The following is a 21,930-nucleotide window of genomic DNA, read 5'->3' on the forward strand; positions in this document are numbered from 1 at the left end:
AGCATTCAACTTTTCTGTAAATTATTATAGTATTGATACACAGAAAATGAATCACACACAGATGTTCCACATCCAGGCCAACTTTAATCTTTTGAGGCTGGGTAACTTCTCTAATCAATCATATATAAAACAAAATATGAGTAAGTGTTAAGAATGCAAGATAATTATTAAAAACTTAAGAGTGTTATTTTTTTCTTTACATTTTATTTCTTTTTTGCTGTGCTGGGTTCATTGCTGAAAGAGGGTAGAGTGTTATTTTTTAAAAGCCAAAAGCATTTAAAACAGATGCTACTCGTGAATATATATCCCCTTTGAAAGGGGTTCTTCAAAAATAAAAATAGTTGCTTCAAGTATTACACAAAGCTGTCCAATCTGATATGAAAATCAGTAGAAGCTCTAAGAGATTAATGGACAAATAAGCAATTCACAGAAGAAAAATACAAACAGGAAGGAAATACTAGGGGCGGTGGGAGCTCTTATTAGTTAATATTTACAGAATGCTGATTAGGTTTAGGCAAACTGCAAGGCTCCATGTTGATGACAGGTAACCTGAACAACTGAGAAACATCAGGAAAGGGCATAAAAAGACAGGAAGTCTCACCCACCCACATAGGGCAATCATTCCTATAGAAATAACTATAATGCATACAGTTTTGTTCTGCTTGTTAACTGCAAATAATCCATTTCAAGTAAAACATGAATTTTTCCAATGACCTATAGGTATAGTTCAGTCGCTCAGTCGTGTCCGACTCTTTGCGACCTCATGAACCACAGCACGCCAGGCCTCCCTGTCCGTCACCAACTCCCGGAGTCCACCCAAACCCACGTCCATTAAGTCGGTGATGCCATCCAACCATCTCATCCTCTGTCGTCCCCTTCTCCTCCTGCCTTCGATCTTTCCCAGCATCAGGGTCTTTTCAAACAAGTCAGCTCTTCGCATCAGGTGGCCAAAGTATTAGAGTTGCAGCTTCAAAATCAGTCCTACCAATTAACACCCAGGACTTATCTCCTTTAGGATTGACTGGTTAGATCTCCTTGCAATCCAGGGGACTCTCAAGAGTCTTCTCCAGCACCACAGTTCAAAAGCAACAATTCTTCGGCACTCAGCTTTCTTTATAATCCAACCCTCACATCCATACATGACCACTGGAAAAACCATAGCCTTGTCTAGACAGACCTTTGTGGACAAAGTAATGTCTCTGCTTTTTAAATATGCTAAGTTGGTCATAGCTTTCTTTTCAAGGAGTAAGTATCTTTTAATTTCATGGCTGCAATCACCACCTGCAGTGATTTTGGAGCCCAAAAAAATAAAGTCAGCCACTCTCCCCATCTTTTGCCATGAAATGATGGGACCAGATGCCATGATCTTCGTTTTCTGAATGTTGAGCTTTAAGCCAACTTTTTCACTCTCCTCATGCACTTTCATCAAGAGGCTCTTTAGTTCTTCTTCACTTTCTGCCATAAGGGTGGTATCATCTGCATATCTGAGGTTATTGATATTTCTCCTGGTAATCTTGATTCCAGCTTGTGCTTCCTCCAGCCCAGCGTTTCTCATGATGTACTCTGCATATAAGTTAAATAAGCAGGGTGACAATATACAGCCTTGATGTACTCCTTTTCCTATTTGGAACCAGTCTGTTGTTCCATGTCCAGTTCTAACTGTTGCTTCCTGACCTGCATACAGGTTTCTCAAGAGGCAGGTCAGGTGGTCTGGTATTCCCATCTCTTTCAGAATTTTCCACAGTTTATTGTGATCCACACAGTCAAAGGCTTTGGCATAGTCAATAAAGCAGAAATAGATATTTTTCTGGAACTCTCTTGCTTTTTCGATGATCCAGCGTGAGTAAATGTAACACAAAGCTTTTATAAAGTGCACACCATAGAGTGTATGTTAAAACTACACTGTAAGATGTTTCACAGTCTGCTTCACTCTGAGTTTCTATCTCTATAGATACACAAAGACAAGACACTACCGCATAAAAAAGAAAATAGCTAAGGCAAGAGGTGGGATGACACTGGGTAGATTTCTGTTGTGAAATACATTGTGTTGTTTACTCTTAAAAAGAGAGAAATGTACCTTTCATGTTTGGATCGATCTTTTTTGACCCAGCAGGGATGGGTGATACGCTAGCAACGTTGGATGACACAGATCTGTTTGGTGTTCGAGGGGAGCCTCCTGGGACTCTTGGTGAGGCGTCCTAAGTAAAAAGGTGAAAGCCACATGTATAAAACCCTGAAAGCTCAACTTCACAAAAATTATCACATAAACAAGTCCTCTACAACTGCTCCCCATCTCTTCTACTGTCCCTTTATGCTGCAAGCCCTGGACAAAAGTGTTTAGCAACCGTGTCCTCATTCTTAGAATACCAGGGACCCCTCACATTTTAGCATATTAATTTTCCCTTCAATGGAAAAAAGGGAAACACACAAAATAATGAAGCATGGTTATGAAAAGAAGCGTGGGAGTCAGATCCAGACTCCAATCTGGACTTGCATCCTATCCCACCAACTTAATCTCAGACAAGCCATGATGTCCTAGAAAGCCTCCATTTCACCACCTGCAAAATGGGGATAAGGATAGGACTTGCCTCATCTGGCTGTTGTGAGCATTTATAAAACAACATACAAAAATGGTTCAGCCTAGTAACGGATACAGGGCAAACGGTACAAAATAGATCTCTATGATTTCAATATTCTAAAAGGGAATCAAAGTTTATCTTTTAAAATCTCACAAATTCCAGGGGAATTCTTAATTCAACTTTATATCCAAGTACACCCATAAGAGACAGAAATACAATTAAAGAAACTAAGAACTAAAACAATATGCACTGCATTTTAATCATTTAGTCAGGATCTGTAATACTGACCACAGGCCTTCCAGCTGCAGTTGGTGGTTGCTTTGCTAAAAGGGACTGGAAAACACACAAAAAGTCTAGGTTAGACATTCAGTCATGTATTGCTGTTTTTAAAGAAAATGTGTACAAGAACTGTTTAACCATTAACCATACTAAGTCTGCTTCTGATGTAATTTCATACCTGTAGCTTCATAAGAAACACTTGGTCATCTTCTGCCATAATTTCTTTCTCATGCACAAACTGAAATGAGCAATGCATAAATGAACAGGTCATTATGCTAAAGTCAGTCATAACTCACTGTCTAGATTAGCACAATTTTTTAAAAACACTAAGAATATGAATATTACCTGTATCACATATACATGGGTGGACTGCCCTCCCCAGGGCCCTTCAGCAGAGCCGTCCAATGCTGATCTGCACTAATATAAATGTCCATATCTGTGCTGTCCAACCTGCCAGCCAGTGGCTACTGAGGAGCTGCAATAACGGCTAGCATGACTGAGGAACTGAATTTCTCATTTAGTTGTACTTAATTTACACTTAAGAGCCATATGTAACTAGTTCCTACTGCACTGGACAGCACAATCCAAGAGCCACACGCATACAGACTCTTATAAGATTTATACATGCTTATAAAATCTGTACAACTCAGTGGTAAAGAATATAATGCAGGAGACACAGGTTCAATCCCTGGGTCAGGAAGACCCCCTGGATAACGGAATGGCAACCCACTTCAGTATGCTTGCCTGGAGAGTCCCACGGACAGGGGAGTCTGGTGAGCAGCCCATGGGGTTGCAAAAGAGTCAGACAAAACTTGGCGACTAAACAACAACAACAAAACAACAGTTAGGTGTTTTAAAAGGGCCAATAATATCCCAGCTGAGAGAAGAGCAACTTGCTCCTTGTTTCCTGAAATAAAAATATAGTATCTCTTCCATCTGCTGAATAATTAGAAAATAAAGGCGGGGGGGGGGGGGGGTGCTGCCAATGCCTCCTGCTCCTCTTGTTTCTGTGCAAGGCAGGCCGTGTCTTGTTTGTCAACCAGCAGCCAGGGCGATCCTTTGGAAAGGTTAAGGCAGGCTGGATCCCAGCTCCACTGCAGCTTGCCTGCCCGTCACTTTCCACCCCACTGAGCATGAAATCCAGAGTCCTGCCTGCAGCCTAATGCTGAGGCTCTGCAAGACCCTCACTCTGCCTTTCTTCCCTCTGCTCTGGCCCTCCCGGGGGCTCTTTCCCAGCCCCTCCAGCCGCCTTACACACTCCTGCCTCAGGGCGCGTGCACGTTCTCTTCCCGTGCCTCCATATCCTCCCCTCTCATCAGACCTGCCCTCCCCATTCCCGACTGTAACCTCCCACCCACGCACTCTCCCTCCCTGACTGGGCTTCCTTTCCAGAGCACAGATCACCACCTGAGTGATGGCATCTACAGATTCACTACCTCATGGTCCTGTTTAGCACCTAATGCCTAAACGACAGCTCAATAAATATTTGTGGAATGAATAAAAAACAATTTGAAGCACAATTTCGCTGGTAAAAGAGAGAATGGGAAAAAATTGTTTTTAAAGTGTGCATTTCTTTTAATAGACATTCAAACTGAATAACACACCAACTGAGTTTTCATTTGATGCTGTTTCTTATTTCTAACTGCTCTGTAAATGTTTGGACTTTTAATTAAGAACCTTATTATATGCTGAATCAACATTACTTTTTCCTGAAGCATGTTCAAATTAAAAGTCAGTGAGAACTTACTAAATGCGAACACTCAACTTTATACAGCTTTTCATTAGTGTCTATACTATCTAACCATAAAACACCATCCTTAGCGAAATCAAGACATATGAAAGCAGAGTATCATCCAGAATCAGATTTAAAAATCTTTAAGAATGACATGCAACAATACAGAATAAAATGGAGCCTGGCAGCCCCTGGACCTGCTGGGCTCGTGTGAACAACTCATGACCATGAAGAAGATGCGAGATCTGTCTCAAGAGCCAAAAGCGAATACAATTTTTCCACCAAGGTGTTCTTGGCTTTGATTGAGCCCCAGGTTGTAAAGTTCACAACTTGATAGAAATGAAACCCCTTACCTTTCTACCTACAATCTTAAAATTACGGGCTTCCCCCTCAATTTAAAAGACTATTAAGACTATACACTAAAATTTACCTTTCGGACAGGTGGTTTAGTTATGATGTCTTCAAAATTATCTTCTGCTTTTAACGTTTGAAAGTTTTCATGTAATATTCCTATTTTCTTATCATTATCCCACCCTGCTGGACTAAAAAGAAACACAGATGATAAATTCTCAACCATTTATACAGTCATTCTTTCATTCCATCCATGATCAGATTAAGGAGAACAGTTTTTATGAAGTTAAATTTGACCAATTATAGAAAATTAATCTATTACAATACTCAACTTAAAGTTTACTAATTTCTACTTAAATTTATTAACTTTCTTGATTCTAGAACTGACATTACAGGTTTTTTGAGAGGAACTAATCATTAGTGTTACCTCCCAATTTATTCAGGTAACTTTTCAAACCATATCTAGGTTATTATACATTGGGTCCTTTACATACCGTTAATCAATTAAAGAACAGATACACTGACTGATACATGCACCCAATACATAGGTTAGCTATAATAGCAGCCTTTCAAAAAGGCTCAGGCCAGTAGTAAATCTAAAAGGCAACAATAATAGATCAAAGCATGTTATAAATAAAATAATCTAGGAACAGATTCTCACCAACTCATCATGGAAAAGTTTACTAGTCTCACTTCAAAACCGAAAATGATACAGCATCAAACTGCAGCAACAGTATATGACAGAACAATATACTTAGGAGTACAGTAGGACCTTCCTGGTGGTCCAGTGGTTAAGACTGAGCACTTCCAATGCAGGGGGCAAGGGTTCGACCCTTGGTTGGGGAACTAAGATCCCATGTGCTGCATGGCACAGCCAAAAAAATTTAAAAAAGCATACTTACATAAATACTGCATCTTTTTCCACAACAACAGCAGGAATCTTATAAGGAAATCCATAGAGTTTCTGGACGATGTACTTATATACTAAATCTATATTTTTATTTTCTTTTACTGAAGCGTATATAAGTGCTGCACCATCTGAATTATACCGTTAAAGAAATTTTTGGACAAACTCCATGAAGAGGTACTGTAAAAGTCTGTGTTCTCAGCTTAACATTTACAGCATATTAGTTTCAAAAATAATTTCCATGGATATAATTACATGGTAATCAAGAATTTCAAAATCATAAAGTATTTCACACACGTTAAATTCAAATGAAACAATCTCTACATAATTGATTTAACTCAGGAGGGCAAAAATCTCGTTAGCCAAGAAAGTAAAGGTAATTAACTGGGTCCACTACCTCTGTATTTACAACACATGAAGACAAGATTTGTTTTTGCTTTTTACCTTCTTAAACTTCATGAAGGAGGGATATTATTTATCAAAACAACTGTCTTGCCTTTTCAACAAAGGTAGTCGGCACTAGCATGTCTTATAGTTTTTACTAGTCTCAGGAATCAGGACTTTGGGGAGAAAGCTCAGGAAAGCCACTGAACAGAGAAGATGAACCATCAAGAAACATCAAGGAGCTTTCAGGAACAATCCACAGCAACTGTGACCAAAATGTGATATAACACAAGCCTACATGAACACGCAGTAAGGAACAGATTCTAACTGTGACCTTTATCCACATGACCTGGTGGACCAAAAGATCAAGAGACACCTGTAGAAAAAGGGGCCATGTGACTACCGGTAGATGATGTGGTGGGAGTGGCTAACAGAAATCTGACCACTGCTCAGGGGGATCTGCTAGTACTTGATGCTGGGTCCCAAGAGAAATGGTGACTCAGGCCAGGAGGAAGTGATGAGACTGCTGTAACCTCTGAACCGGGATATTTGTATTTTCTAGGACACGAACCAAAGCTTGAGAACCTTGAAGTAGTTTTGCTAAATATACTTAACTTGTGGTAATACTTAATTTGGTAGAAACAAACTTCACAATCTTAAGTAAAAGCTTAACTGTGTGAACTTATCAACCATCTTTCTCACAATGAGAACCAATTTATGATAATTTGGAAGATTTATACAGCTGGAAAATTTGCATTATAATGAAACATCTTTTAATTTTAAAGGAAACATGATTTTGAATTGTTGCCCTCACTCCCTGGTAGCTCGGACAGTAAAGCGTCTGCCTGCAATGCAGGAGACCGGGGTTCAATCCCTGGGTCAGGAAAATCCCCTGGAGAAGCAAATGGCAACCCTCTCCAGTATTATTGCCTGGAAAATCCCATGGACGGAGGAGGCTGGCAGCTCACAGTCCTTGGGGTCACAAAGAGTCAGACATGACTAAGCAACTTCACTTTTCACTTCAGTTCACTCACTCACACAGACACACACACGCACACCACTCACTCTCCTGAAGTGATATGTTTTGTATTCTTTTAAAATCAGCCGGCTTTACTACAGGCCTGTAATTATTTTACTGGACAATCTTCTTCCTGATTACATCTCTCTATATACATTTTCAAGTGTAGTTTTAAATAACCATTTAAAGAGAGTGCTTGTTCTCAAATTTTCTAATCTGCAAAGATAATTAAAAAGGCCATAAACACCTGACTTCAATTACTCCCACTTTTTGTTTTCTTTGGCAGACGAACGCCCTTTAATTCAACCCAACTAACCGTTATGTAGCATGAGAAGAGAAAGGGCAGCAGAGGACAAAGTCCTGAAGGAAAAGGGGGAAAGGGAGGCTCCCAGGGTCAAGTGATCTTATTCACTATTCGGCCAGGCTTTCTCCGCATGGTCAACGTGCACTAATGACGATGAAAACCTTCGGACACTCTAAGCACGTGTCTGTCACTTACTCTTCCTATCTAGTCCTAATACCTAGCATTTAGTCACTTTTCAGACCCACAAGCTTTGGTTCGAGAATGCAACTGCACCAAATCTGATCCAGGAGGGGCGAGTGAGCACACTTCTCCTTCAGTGTTCTCAAGCCATCTGAAGTTTTCAACAGGAAATTCTAAAAGCATTCACTCACTGATTCATTTTATCCTTTGCTTAGCTGTATATTCATTGGCTCATCTAATCCTTGCAACCTAGACTACACAAGATTCCTATGACTGATTTTCTAACCTTGTGATCATCAAAATTAACCCAGAAAGCTTTTTCAGAATTTAGCACAGATTTCTCCAGCCTTCCTTTTGAATGTTCCAATTCAATTAACTCTTAGATGGGCAGAGCCAGATTTAAAAACCATTTAAAACCATTGCATCAGACTATGCAATGGAGATGAATGCATACTCTGGAGATGATTAACATACCAAACATATTAAAAATAAGAACACACAAACCCAAACACTGATCTTGCCCTACCACCCACCCCCAAGTAATGAACACCAGTTTTAAATGAGAATATTTACAATGCTAACTTGTTAGAATTTTCTGCATAAGTCTGAGAATTATTTTTCTTAATCATAGTACTTTAAACACATCAAATCAAAGTTACATATTTCAGTACTTGCTTTTGTATCTCAAAATACCAAGACACTTGGGAATTAAAATGAAATTTCTAACCAGAGGTAGGAAGATAAAAGTTTATGGAATTTCTAAGTTCATCAATTTACTCCTCAACTTAGCTTAGAAATACTGCACCAACCAATGTATTAAAAGGATACACTGTAAACAAAACTTCCGGATATGTGACTGAATAAAATCAAAATGCTCATCTCTGTAGTCATGTTCTTTCTCCAACACACTAATGGCATCACACTAATGAGTTAAAATAATTTTAAAAAGAACAATATTAATTTTAATAATATAATGATTTAAATTCAATTTTGGGTGGGAGAATATCACAAAACTACAACTCTGATATGGACCTAGAGTATCAATTACTCCTATCTGTCTAGAGACTTTTAGTCAGAGTCTTGAGACTAATGAATGCTTTCATTACTTAAAGAAGTACTGACTTCTATGATATACTGATCTCTTTGGTGATAAGAACACCAAAGAGAAAGTTTTGGTACATAAAGGAAGAGTAACAGGACAAGCTTATAAACGGCGGTTATACTTGTTAACTCAATGACTTACATTCTAGAACAAGTTCTCTAAAACACTCCGTATCTCCAGGGAGTCTGTACCACACACCATTTCCCCTTTGTTCCTCTGATTATCTGACAACTCTAAACTGACCTTCATTACTTTTCTGGTGCTTTTATTCACTCTCACTTCAATTTTACCAACAACAGAAAAGAGAAATTACAGGGTATTTCTGAAATGTCACCAGTTCAATCAAAGAAACAAATCTGATTTCTACTTGCAACAAAAAAATGTTAGGAAAAAAATTAAAGCATGTTCCAAACATGACATCCAAGTAACGTCACCAAAACTTCTGAATTGGAAGCTTATGAAATCTAAAAATGAACAAGTATTAATTTGGGGTCCAATCTGTCATTTTTTGTCATGCATATGTTTATCATAGAACGGTTTCCTTTATAAACAGCATATAAAATGTGGCATATTTGTCCGTTCTATAGAACTGAGAGCATTTCAAATTATTAAAGATACATATAATTACTATAATGTCACTTGGCAAAACATGACAGTTTACTAAAGATATTTTTAACTGAACTATGAGGATGTGGCAAGTAACAGGCTGAACCTCAATGTCCAGGGTCTGTAAAATGAGCTGAGTAACCCATCTAATTTGAGACACACATTCTCCCACATCCACATATTGTAAAAACCTCTTAAACTCAAGTAGAACTGATGGTGCCTTAGATTCTATGAAATACTATAAATGATCTCTTCTGGCTTGAAAATTTTATGAGTCTATGACTCATCTGATACTGATTCAGGTCCCTTTTAAACTCAACATTTTTTTCATTAGAAAATAAGATCTTTTATGAGGCAATCTGCAGTGTAAAAACAGGAAAATAGCTGCCGATAAGCAGCTGTTTGCCAAACAAAATCAAAACAAGCCATACGCGAAAGGACTCTACTGGGAGAGCTTAGGCACAGGTTTACAGAAAAGGTACGAGCAACACTTCCAACTCCACCAGAATTACCATCTGAAAAGCAGGCAACAAATTTTGACTTAATTATTTTAAATCGTACCCCCATTCCTTTGTTATTGATAAGTTTTACTTTAAACTCTTCAAAAATTAAATATTTTAAAATTTATCATTTTTATCCGAAAGATGAATTCCATACCCTCTTTCAATTATATGCACAAATTTCACATTACTTTTTTGATAATAATTTTAGATAGCAAAAGCGTTTATATGTTCTATCATTTTCTTAACTAGTTCGTGGCTTACTAAAGTAAAAACACACTACTTAAGACCAAATAGGTAGAAGATGAAGTATAAATTATTTTTTAAAGGAAATCTGATTTTATTATAAAGTGTATATATACAGTGACAGAATGAAATTAACAGAATTTTTATAATAGCAACCCTACCAGAATCTCTTTAATAAAAGGCTTTTGATAGATGCATATCAACTTTACATAACGAGCACTGATAAGTCTTTAAAATCAAGTCCATTCTACATACAAAATCTCCTAATATATCAAAATATCGGCATATATAACTCGATGCAGGAAAATATTTTACAAACTTGATAATCATCATCTTACCTATAATTCTTTCTACTAAACTGATAATTTGAACTCTAATCAGAATTAGGAAAATGAAATTCAATCACAATAGAACATCTGAAGTAACACTTTCTTTCAAAGGAAACTACGATTTAGATCACAAGGTGAACATGTGAACAGCATTCAATATTTTTAACTATTATTTCTAGTCTGGAAGTTACCTAGAAAAACTAATGCGTCAACTCCACAAGGAGCCTAGAAAATAAACAGCTGTTCATCCCGGGCCAACATCAGTAGCAGAACCTACAGGAAGCAGACTGACCTTTGTGCACACCACTAGTACTGGGACGCCCAAGTTCTGTGTAAGCGTGTCCGCACCCAGAGGCAAGAGCACGCTGTCATCTCTGTCTTCCTGTGATGCGGTACTTCTTCTCTGAGGGGAAGCTGGGAAATCTTCTCCTGGTTCTACATATTCTTGAAAATCTCTCACCACTGCAAATCAAAGGAAGGTAATTTAATACATAGTTTAGAAACAGCTTTTCATTTCAGTAGGTAGCTTTTCTGCCATAATCTAGACATGTATTTTTTTTTTTCACTAGAGTTCATACTTGGTCTTATAAGCAACAAAAAGGGTTTGAGAAATCTGTTTCAAAGACAGTACATAAACACTGGATGCTAGACCCACATTAATTATCAGGAGGCAGAACAAACGCTGAGTGGTTCCAAAGAGCGGGGTTCAATGCAGGCCTGGCTCATCTGGGCAAATTACTGTGGGCAAGTCACAACCGAGCTTTGTCCCTCTTCCTCTCTAACTCACAAAGGGCACTTGACAGATAAAGGAAAAGATAAACGTGTGTTGGGGGGGTCCACAATTTAAAAGACGGTTCCAGATGACTTTCTAATAGTAACTTCTCTCTAAACATTTTATTCAGGTCTTTTTATCTAGGTCCAATCTTGAGCCGTATTTATTCTATCACTCCCATAAGAACTAATGAGGTATTACCAAAACTGATAAATTTTTAGAACTCATCTGCAAAACTATCAAAACCTTCACTTAAAAAAAAGCTACTGTGAATATACCAAGGGCCTTAACAAAGTATACTCTGATTTAGTAATTCCTCATCAAAGAATTCTTAAGGAACCAATGACAGATACACACAGGGATTTCTACAGGACTGATTTTCATGTTTAAAGGCAAAACGACAGCACAGGATAATAAGTGCATGAGGGAATATTATACAGAATCACGGAGGAGGAAAACTCTCCTAACCGACATGGGGTCGGGAAGAGGGTGCCCTGGACAGCTGGCCGCGGCCCCTGCAGGACACAGGGGCGCGGGCACACCTTTGCACATGTGCGCTCAGTTGCTTCAGTCAGGTCCGACTCTGTGCAACCCCATGGACTGCAGCCTGACAGGCTCCTCCATCCACCGGGATTCTCCCAGGCAAGAATACTGGAGTGGGTTACCATGCCCTCCCCCAGAGGATCCTCCCGACCCAGGGATCAAATCCGTGGTATCTTCTGCATCACAGGTGAATTCTTTACCGCTGAGCTACCCGGGAAGCCCATGCACACCTCTACTGCCCTTCAAATAGGAGGCTGAAACCTCACAGTGGTTCTCAAATTTGAGCACGCACCAGAAGTTTCTCACTCAGCAGTCTACAGCAGGGCCTGAGAATATGTATTTCTAACAAACTCCCAGCTGTACTGTTGCCGGTCGTGGGACCACAGACTGAGAACCACCTTATGGCAGAAACTTAGAGAGGCAGGAAAAAGCTCCATAGGCAATGGCCAAAAAGAAAAGAAAGTTATAGATTAAAAGCAGTTAGATATCTTTTTTAATGATTTAGGACATACATTCTCTTACGTTTCTACTGTTTCCATGCACATAAATTTCAGTCAGCTGTCAAATTTCCCCTAAAAGTTATCAGCTAACGACAGCAAAGAACAGCAGCATGCCATCTGTATATTTCCTTAAACGAAGTGCAACACCAACATATGAAGAGCTCTCAGTGAAATAAAGAATTGTGACGACTGGCTTACAACTTGTCAGAAACAACCCATATTATTTTCATAATTTCCATGAAAATTTCCAACTTACATGGGCACATACAAAATACATTATGTACTTCATAAACCATAAAACCAGCTTCACATCTTTATGTTATAGTGTTAACATCCTTATGGACATACTTCATTTTGACAAGGTTAATAAGATTGCCCCACTTATCAAGAAACTAAACTACTGAAAATGAGCAGCTGTAGAAAGATTCAGAATTTTTTATCCTGAAATACCGCTCTCCAAATGAACACATACAGCCTTTTGGCAAACAAGAAAGGGCATCTCTTCAGAAGAGTCTGCCATTATGCGTATGCTTCCAGTGTAAAGCTATATTAAAACTTAGCACGTCATCCAAACTGAATTTCAAAGGCAGTACTCACATTATGTTTCCATCATCAAATCTTTTTCAAACTCAAAAATTCCTAACAATTATGAAAGTCAACTAGGAAATTTTGTCTTCGAAATCTGTATTGTCTAGACTACTCACACTTTTGTTCCATTTCTTTCATTTCTTCAGGAGGAATTTTCAATTTGTCAATATGTTCTCTAACAACACTTGCCCATTTCTGTAAAGAATCCAAAGCAGTCCAAGGCTTTGACATGTCAACAACCAGCATAACTAGAGTGTCCTTCAGAGAAATGGCATCCAGTGAAAATTTAAGGAGGCCTTTGTGATATGGGTCTCCATCCAAGATCCATACATTGCATCTTGTTTGATCTGCAAAAGACAAAGAAGGTTACCACGGCAACAAGATAAAGTCATCTCATCATCCAACTCACAATACTACTTGGTATTCTAGGGCAGCTCCACAGGAGAGGTTTCCTTTGGCAAGGTTCAACTACTTAGGTGACGTCTACCAATTCAGTATATTCCTAATGAATATTCAAGAAAATGATTTAACTGCCAACACAGAAAATGAGCATCCTCTACTTCGAACTTCTCAATCCCAAACCACAGACTGAATCACTTGTTTCTATTCTTACCATCAGAAGATAGAGCCATGCATATTCAAGATATTATATACAAAAATGAGAAAGCAAGTGATCTACAGAAGACAAAAATGGCTGATCAGATGAAAAAAGCTGGGAAGTATATGACATTTTCTTGTCAAAAAATGAGAAGACAGAAAAACGAGGGCAAAATATTCACAAAACACTCTTATTTCACTAAACAGGAGAGAAATGGAACTTAAAAACTGAGATTCTTCAAGGTCAGCGAGAAAGCTGAAGTTCACATACCAATACCTTAAGATGTTTAAAAATACCACCATATGAATCCCAATCCCAAACCCTAAACTATTCACTGACTGGCATGAGATAGTACGAATCCTGGTAAAATAAATGACACTAAGCAAAGTCAAAGACCAATATTCATATGGACAGCAGCGCAACTTGAAGAAAGACACCAGGAAAATTAATTACAAGTGAACGACACTCACCGTCCCTGTCTTCATCATGAACATTTAAATACAGATATTCCAATCCTCTTCCTTTCTTGTACTCCTCTATTCCCTGAATTTTTCTTATTAAGCTTGTTTTTCCAGCCCCATCTTCACCTGTAAAAAGGACAGATCTTTAAAATTATAATATGGACTATTTAAGGATGCTTTCTAGTGTGCTGAGTGAAAAACCCAATTGGAACTAGCTTCAACCAAGAGGGTAATTTGCCAGATGAGTAGGTAACTGTACATGAGAAGATGCAGACTTCACCTCCATGATTCTCTCTCCATTATCTCCACTCCTCTTGTTAAGCCTCTATTTCTTCTATTACGAATGATCTCCTCTGTGGCTATCTTTTAAGAAGCTCAACTTTTACACCATCCTCATTCAAGCTACAAGGAATAAAAGATTCTCTCTGTCATTTTCCAGTCTGAAGACTCTCAGGTAAAGACTTTTAGTTGGTCCAGCTGGCATCATGTGCACACACCCAAGGGCCACTCATGAAGGAAGGGTCATAGGTAAAAACTGACCAGGGCAGGGACCTGTGACTGACCTCACCCAAATAAGGAAGCCATAAGAAATACGTAGCAAAGGAGAGGGGTGAGTAACTTAGGGGTAGTGAGTTGAGTAAGAACAAGGGTAGAGAGAATGTAGAATAGACAAAAACTGTAGGCTTAAAAAATATTAATAGCAAGAAATCATGTGACTTAAACCTGGCACAAATTTCAGAAGCTTAAAACTAGGCCAGCTATTTGATGGTTTGGTGGGAGGTTTTTTTAAAAAGCTTTTTTTTTTAATATTGGGGCTTCCCTGGTGGCTCAGATGGTAAAGTGTCTGCCTGCAGTGTGGGAGAGCCAGGTTTGATCCCTGGGTCAGGAAGATCCCCTGGAAAAGGAAATGGCAACCCACTCCAGGACACTTGCCTGGAAAATTGCATGGTTGGACACAACTGAGCAACTTTACTTACACTTTCTTTAAATACTACATGTTACTATTTCATGGACTTCTTTTGTTATTGGCAATATCATGTTATTAGTACTTAATAAAAGTGAGTTTCTTGGATCTAAGGACTTATTTCTACAGATTCATGAGTTCTCTGAGAATTTCAAAATTATTTTTAACTTTCATGTTGAGCATTTAAGAAACTATATATATATATCCTGGATTTTCTAGCTATCTTTAACTGTCAAAGCTGTCAAGAAACTGCAGTAGCCACCTGTGCACTGGTGTTTACCATTCTACTGGTGCCAAGCTAAGGCCAAGGGACACAGACAGAACAGAGCAGAGAGTGGCCACAGGGGCAAGCCAAACTCACAACAAAGTGTCCCAGGGAAGTCAATGCTGTTCTCAATCGCACTGCTCCTATTGGTTTTAAACCATTTCTCAACACTTCACAGCAGTAAGTGCAGCCTTTGCTATTGTTCAGTTGCTTCAGTCGTGTCCCACTCTTTGGGACCCCGTGGACTGTAGCCCGCCAGGCTCCTCTGTCCATAGGATTTTCCAGGCAAGAATACTGGAGTGAGTTGCCATTTCCTACTCTAGGGCATCTTCCCCACGCAGGAACCGAACCTGTGTCTCCTGCATTTCAAGTGGATTCTTTACTGCTGAGCCACCAGGGAAGCCAGTATTTAAACAGGTGCTTGGGGAAAAAACCTGTATTTAAATAGATGCATGGAAGAAAACTATTTTCAGGAGACCAGTAAGTGTAGCCTTAACTAAGCAATAAAGAACTTGTCATTAAAAAGAGTACTTATTTTTCAGCACTATTTTTGCAGTAAACTATTAAAGATCCACCAAGGGAATTTGCTGGTGGTCCACTGTTTAGGACTCAGTGCTTCCCTCCTGAAGCTGGATTCAATCCCTGGTCAGGGAACTAAGATCCCACAAGCCACGTGGTGCAGACAAAACAACAAAATAAAGAGTCCATCAAAATAACAAACTGGGTTGAAAACAGTAATAACTATGATAATGACATGCATTCTGTGATAATCACACTTAAAATAGAAATCACAAATTCAACCAGTGAAAATGAAAACACAGACTTCAGTTTACTATTAAACTTATTTAATTTCAGCAAAACATCATTTGTTATACTGATTACTAATTTGAATGTTATCAGTTTTACAGTTCTTATGGCATTTACTTTATAATTTTTTTTGTTTGTTTGCATCGTGCAGCACGTGGGATTTTATCCCATCAGGGATCAAACCCACACCCTCTGCACTGAAAGTGTAGTCTTAACCACTGGACCGCCAGGGAAGTCTCTATATAATTTGCTTCTGTAGTTCAAGAACTATAAAACAAAACTTAAGAATTTATATCTAGTCAACTAAGTGGGCATGAGCAACAGACATAAAACAGTCTAAATCATAGTGATATCTAGGAAAACTTGCTTTTAAAGAGGGTCCTTGGCAAGATCAGAGGATTTTTAAGGCTGTGAGACTATTCTGTGCGGCACTATAATAGTAGATACAAGTCATCAGGCACTATATTTTCAAAGTACATAAAAACAGGCAGTAAGTAGTCAGGTAAAACTTCACTTAATGTGACCCAGGATTTAGCATATCTCTTTAATTTCCATTTTAGATGTTAGAAAGTGAAAGGGTATGTTTAGAAGAGTCAAAAAACTTGAGTTAGTTTCAACTTTTTTTAAACGTTTCAGATATATATTTTCTATATAAACATTTCTGAATAAAAAAAGAATAAAACCACAGCAACATCAGTTAGAAACAATCACTGATAATTTGGTCATCTACGGTGAGATGACGAGTGTTTCCTTAAGCTGTAAGTTTCTGTCTCCTTTTAGTTTATCTAACTGTAAAGGCTTGTAAGTAGTATCAGGTCAGAACTCCAAATTCATGACACTGTTAGGTAGTTAGAATAGGAAAACTGACTCCAAAATGGTGGTGGCTAAAAGACAAAGAAAGGAAAAGCCCAAGAAAATGAACGAAAGAAAATCCGAGGACCAGAGTGAGACCTCGGGTGGAACAAACAGCCCTCCTGGCTAGCCCATTTTACACACAGCAGGCTCGGGTGAGAAGAAGGAACATATAAACAGAGGAGCCAAACTGAGCCCCTCTCTTCTTTTGGGTCGGCCCGCCTCACACCTCAAGGATGTATGTTCCTTTGCTTACCAAATAAAACTGAGCTGTAACCGAGCCGTAACACCAGTCAGCCATTTCACATTTTTGGTGCAGTGAGACAGAACCAAGGAAATTACACACTCCCCTGACATATCAACAAATATTATCAATTGTGGGATTTTCCCTAGCAGTCTAGTGGTTAAGAGGACAGTGAAGATACCAAGAATCGACTCAGTGGAAAAGACCCTGATGCTGGGAAAGATTGAAGGCAAAAGGAGAAGGGGACGACAGAGGATGAGATGGTTGGATGGCATCACCGACTCAACAGACAGGAGTCTGAGCAAGCTCTGGGAGACAGAGGAGGACAGAGGAGCTTGGAATGCTGCAGTTCATGGGGTTGCAAAGAGTCAGACACGACTTAGCCAGCGAACAGCAACAACTAGTGGTTAAGACTGCACTTCCGATACAGGGGGCACAGGTTCAATCCCTGGTCAGGGTACTGAGATTCCACATGCCGTGCGGAGAAGTCAAATAAATGAATTAAAAACACACACACACACACATATATATACTGTCAATCATAAGGACATAGGCTTACGATTCTAAGTTCTTGCAGCCATCAATATAGCATGGCTGTTTCCTTTTTCTGAGGTCTGTAGACAAGTGGAAGGGCTCTCCCTCACTTTTGTGAGATCAGAGTTTGTTTACCATCATTCACTTCACTGGATTAATGATTCTCAAAAATGCATCAGACTCCCCTGGGGGGCTTGTTAAAACACACTGCTGGGCCTCGCCTCCTGGCTTCCTGGTTCAGTAAGCCTGGGGTGGGGCCCACACATCTGCATTTCTAACAAGCTCCCAGTGTTGCTGATGCTGCTGGTCCAAGGACCACACTTTGAGAACCGCTGCATAGACATTTACTACACTAAAGCCAAGCACTAGAAATACAGAGATCCACGGTCAAAGATGCTGTCCTACGAGCTCATAAACTGGAGAGGGGAAAACAAGCAGAAGAGGAGTTCAAGATGCTGTCATCAGGACTACAGCAGAGATGGGCAACAACCAGGAAGCCAGACCAAAGGAAGACTCTGGTTTTGCCTGGAAGTCAAAAAGGGTTTTGAAGAGAAGGTAATATTTCAGTCAAACCTTGTAGTGTTCATGAACCATACTGAGTTACTCTCTCCAAGAAGTAGGGAAACACATCTAGAACCTGGAGGCAAAGAAGTGTCCTTCTAGAAAAGACAGATAATTTGAATGCAAGAAATGTAGGATGTGAGGAAGAAAGGGGCCAGAAAGTGAGCACAAAGAGGGAATGCAAGATTATGAAGGGCATCCTACACCAGTCTGAGATAGACGTTATCCTGAAGAGTCCCTGGTGGTATTTAGGCATTTTAGAAAGACTGCTATCGCAAAAGCGTGGCAGGGTGACTGAAAAGGTAAGTTTGAGAGTAAGAAGACTAGATACAGTAAGCCCCCTACATACAAACCTGCAAGTTGCAAACTTTCAAAAACGTGAGTGTGCCTTCCATCAACATCAGGCATGAGTGAAACTGCAGCTTGCTCTGTCTCCCGTCGCTAACATCCTTCAGGTCTACCTACCATCTCCCACGTCCTTTCCCTCCTCCAGTCAGTAACTCTTATTGCCTCCTCACTCAATGCCAGACCCTGCGTGCCAGCTGCTGCACTGCACTACTGTACAAGGTGGCAAGGATTAGTCGCTCGGTCGTGTCCGACTCTCTTCGACCCCATGGACTGTAGCCTGCCAGGCTCCTCTGTCCATGGGATTTTTCCAGGCAAGAATACTGGAGTGGGGTGCTATTTCCTTCTCCAGGGCATCTTCCCAACCCAGGGATTGAACCTGGGTCTCCTGCACTGCAGGCAAGGTACTGTACTATAAGATTTAACGTTTTATTTTTTGTGTTTATTTTTTCCATACATATAGTTTGTGTGAAAAGTATTATAAACCTGTTACAGCGCAGTACTCTATAGACAATTTTGTTAGTTGGGTACCTAGGCTAACTCTGTTGGACTTAGGAACAAACTGAACTTATAAACGAGCTCTCAGAACAGAACTTGTTCATACGTAGGGGATTTAACCATACTAGACTATTAGTGGAATGCTGGCGAGAGGCAGAGTCACGACTGATGCGACTCGGCAGCAGCAGCAGCAGCAGCAGCAAGAGGCAGGCCTGAACTAGCGTATTACGGTCAGGGGTGGAGGCGGGGGTGGCAGCTGGACTCAAAGGCTGCACTGCTGGGAGTTGGCAGAGAGGGAAAGGAGACACAGAAGGCAGAGAAGCCTGTCCCTTGCCCCACCCTCTGCTGTGCTCCCACCTGCCTTCAGTGGTCGGCCCTACATCTTCCTGGAAGGTTTCCAAACCACCCAATGTTTGTGTTCCCCAGGGTTCCTTCCTCAGACCCCTGCTCTCCTCACTCTACACACAATTCCAACAGAATCTCCACACAAGACTTCAGTACCACCTATAATCTAGTGACTCTCAGATTTCCTTCCAGTCTCAGCTGCTCAACCACTTATTGTTCAAACCCATTTAGAGGTCCCATGAATAACTCACGGGGCAATATGCATAAAAGCAGTACTGTTATCTTGCCACCTAATTATTCATGTAACATTCCAACCTCAAGGCTTTGATCCACTGTTCCCTCCCATTTAGAACATACTCTCTTCAGAAATTTATGTTACGTTTGTTACCTAAGCTTCCTCCCAACCTCCCTCAAATATCATGTCCTCAGGTAAATTGTTCGTAACCACTGTATTTAAACTCACAAGCTTAGAGAAAAAAATAAGTCACAACCTCCCAACACTCCTGCTGTGTGTTTTATTTTTCTCCACTGAACTTACTAACAGAACATAGGTTTGTCTGTTTTTTTTGCTTAGTCACTCTATCACCCAAAACTCCGGAGGACCAGGCATTTTTGTGTGCTGATGACTGCTACATCCCGGTGCTTACTAACTCTTCACAATGGAAGGTATATTCCTAAGCCGCCTACAAAGCAGCCACTGATAAATTGTCACAAACAAGAAAAAATGTGGCAAAATAGTAATACAACTTTCACAAACCCCTGAGTGAAAGATACAAATTTTGTCCCCTTAACCAGGTACAGAGGGTTTTTAAACTTTATTATGTATTGACAGTGAAAGTACCTCAGTCGTGTCTAACTCTTTTGCGACCCGACGGCCTATACAATCCGTGGAATTCTCCAGGCCAGAATATTGGAGTGGAGAGCTCTCCCCTTCTTCAGGGGATCTTGCCAACCCAGGGATCAAACGTCAGTCTCCCACGCTGTAGGCAGATTCATTACCAGCTGAGCTACCAGGGAAGCCCATGTATTACTATTTATTGTGTATTAATGGCTTTGAAATGCAAAAGCCTCAGAAGTTAGGATAGAAAAAGGATGAAATTTCAAGTTCATCACCATGTTTCTACGTAAGAAAAATTAAGACTGTCATCCACCTTTGTTCACCCACACTCTGAGCAGTCAGGACCATCATAACTGCTGCTCCCATCTCTATGGAAGCAGCAGTGGCAGCAAACACCGATGGCCGATCTCACGCAGCTCGGTCAGTCCAGTCATCAGTCGTGTCCGACTCTCTGCAACCCGTGGACCGCAGCACGCCAGGCCTCCCTGTCCTTCACCCACTCCCGGAGTTCACTCAGAGATGATGTGATGTCATCCAGCCATCTCATCCTCTGTCGTCCCCTTCTCCTCCTGCCCCCAATCCCTCCCAGCATCAGGGTCTCTTCCAATGAGTCAGTTCTTCGCATCAGGTGGCCAAAGTACTGGAGTTTCAGCTTCAGCATCAGTCCTTCCAATGAATATTCAGTATTGATTTCCTTTAGGATGGACTGGTTTGATCTCCTTGTAGTCCAAGGGACTCTCAAGAGTCTTCTCCAACACCACAGTTCAACAGCATCAATTCTTCAGGGCTCCACTCACATTATGGTCCATCTCTCACATCCATCATATGCATTTAACCAACAGTCTAATTCCAATATAACCACATCTCTGGGAGCATGATGATTACCTCCCATTTGAGGATACTAGGATTCAGAACTGTTAAAATGTCTTATCCAAAGTCTCAAATAGTTAGGAAATGACAAGGTCAGGATCTGAAGTGATAAAAAAACTTGAACTCCAAAACACCCTCTTTCCTTGGGACTTCCCTGGTGGTCCAGTGGTTACGACTCTGCGCTCCCAATACAGGGGACCTGCGTTCCATCCTTGGTTGGGAACCAGATCCCACATACTGCAACCAAGAGCTCACATGCCGTAACTAAAGATTCCAAGCATCACAACTAAGACCCAGTGCAGCCAAATAAGATATTTTAAGTGTCCACTTTCCAATATACTACACACACACACACACACACAGACACACACACACACTAAATCTTCAGAAAACAAACATACTGCTTATTATTTCTGTCTTACGACAAAATAATAAAGTATTCCTGTTTCAGGGGCCATTTACTTTCAGAAGAAAGGCAATTTAAGCATTCCTCTCTCTCAACTGCCTTTGAGTGATGGGTGGTTCTGTTCCCCCTCTCCTGATTCTACTCTAAGGACCACGAATGACGTTTGTTTTACTATACTGGTAATTTCTTCTCTCCTGGAATTTTAGACCTTGGGGATCCATTTTATGAAAAATTTTACAACATTAAATTTGAAAAAGAGTATACTGTCAAATAAATGTAATATGATAAATATAGTAGAGATTTCCCCCCCACGGCCCCACCCTGGATTCTGAAATTTCTCATTTCTGGTAACAAATTACAAACGTTCACAATGAGAATAAGGAACATTAAATAAACACACACAGGCTATAAGGAACTCCAAT

At 40.1% G+C, this 21,930-nt stretch overlaps 1 protein-coding gene across 1 annotated transcript in view; it reads right to left on the reverse strand.

Annotated features, from left to right (window-relative positions):
• Positions 1 to 21,930, reverse strand: part of DYNC1LI1 (dynein cytoplasmic 1 light intermediate chain 1) — a 52,908-nt gene that overhangs the window by 3,827 nt on the left and 27,151 nt on the right. Inside the window, exons 3-11 of the mRNA XM_061395748.1 lie at positions 13,989 to 14,105; positions 13,037 to 13,267; positions 10,810 to 10,979; positions 8,563 to 8,656; positions 5,844 to 5,979; positions 5,021 to 5,132; positions 3,037 to 3,096; positions 2,868 to 2,912; positions 2,078 to 2,198 (exon numbers count right to left, since the gene is read on the reverse strand). Coding sequence (XP_061251732.1) covers positions 2,078 to 2,198; positions 2,868 to 2,912; positions 3,037 to 3,096; positions 5,021 to 5,132; positions 5,844 to 5,979; positions 8,563 to 8,656; positions 10,810 to 10,979; positions 13,037 to 13,267; positions 13,989 to 14,105 — 1,086 coding nt within the window. The remainder of the gene's footprint in view (positions 1 to 2,077; positions 2,199 to 2,867; positions 2,913 to 3,036; positions 3,097 to 5,020; positions 5,133 to 5,843; positions 5,980 to 8,562; positions 8,657 to 10,809; positions 10,980 to 13,036; positions 13,268 to 13,988; positions 14,106 to 21,930) is intronic.

Source organism: Bos javanicus, chromosome 22 (genome assembly GCF_032452875.1).
Source record: "Bos javanicus breed banteng chromosome 22, ARS-OSU_banteng_1.0, whole genome shotgun sequence".
Lineage (NCBI taxonomy): Eukaryota > Metazoa > Chordata > Mammalia > Artiodactyla > Bovidae > Bos > Bos javanicus.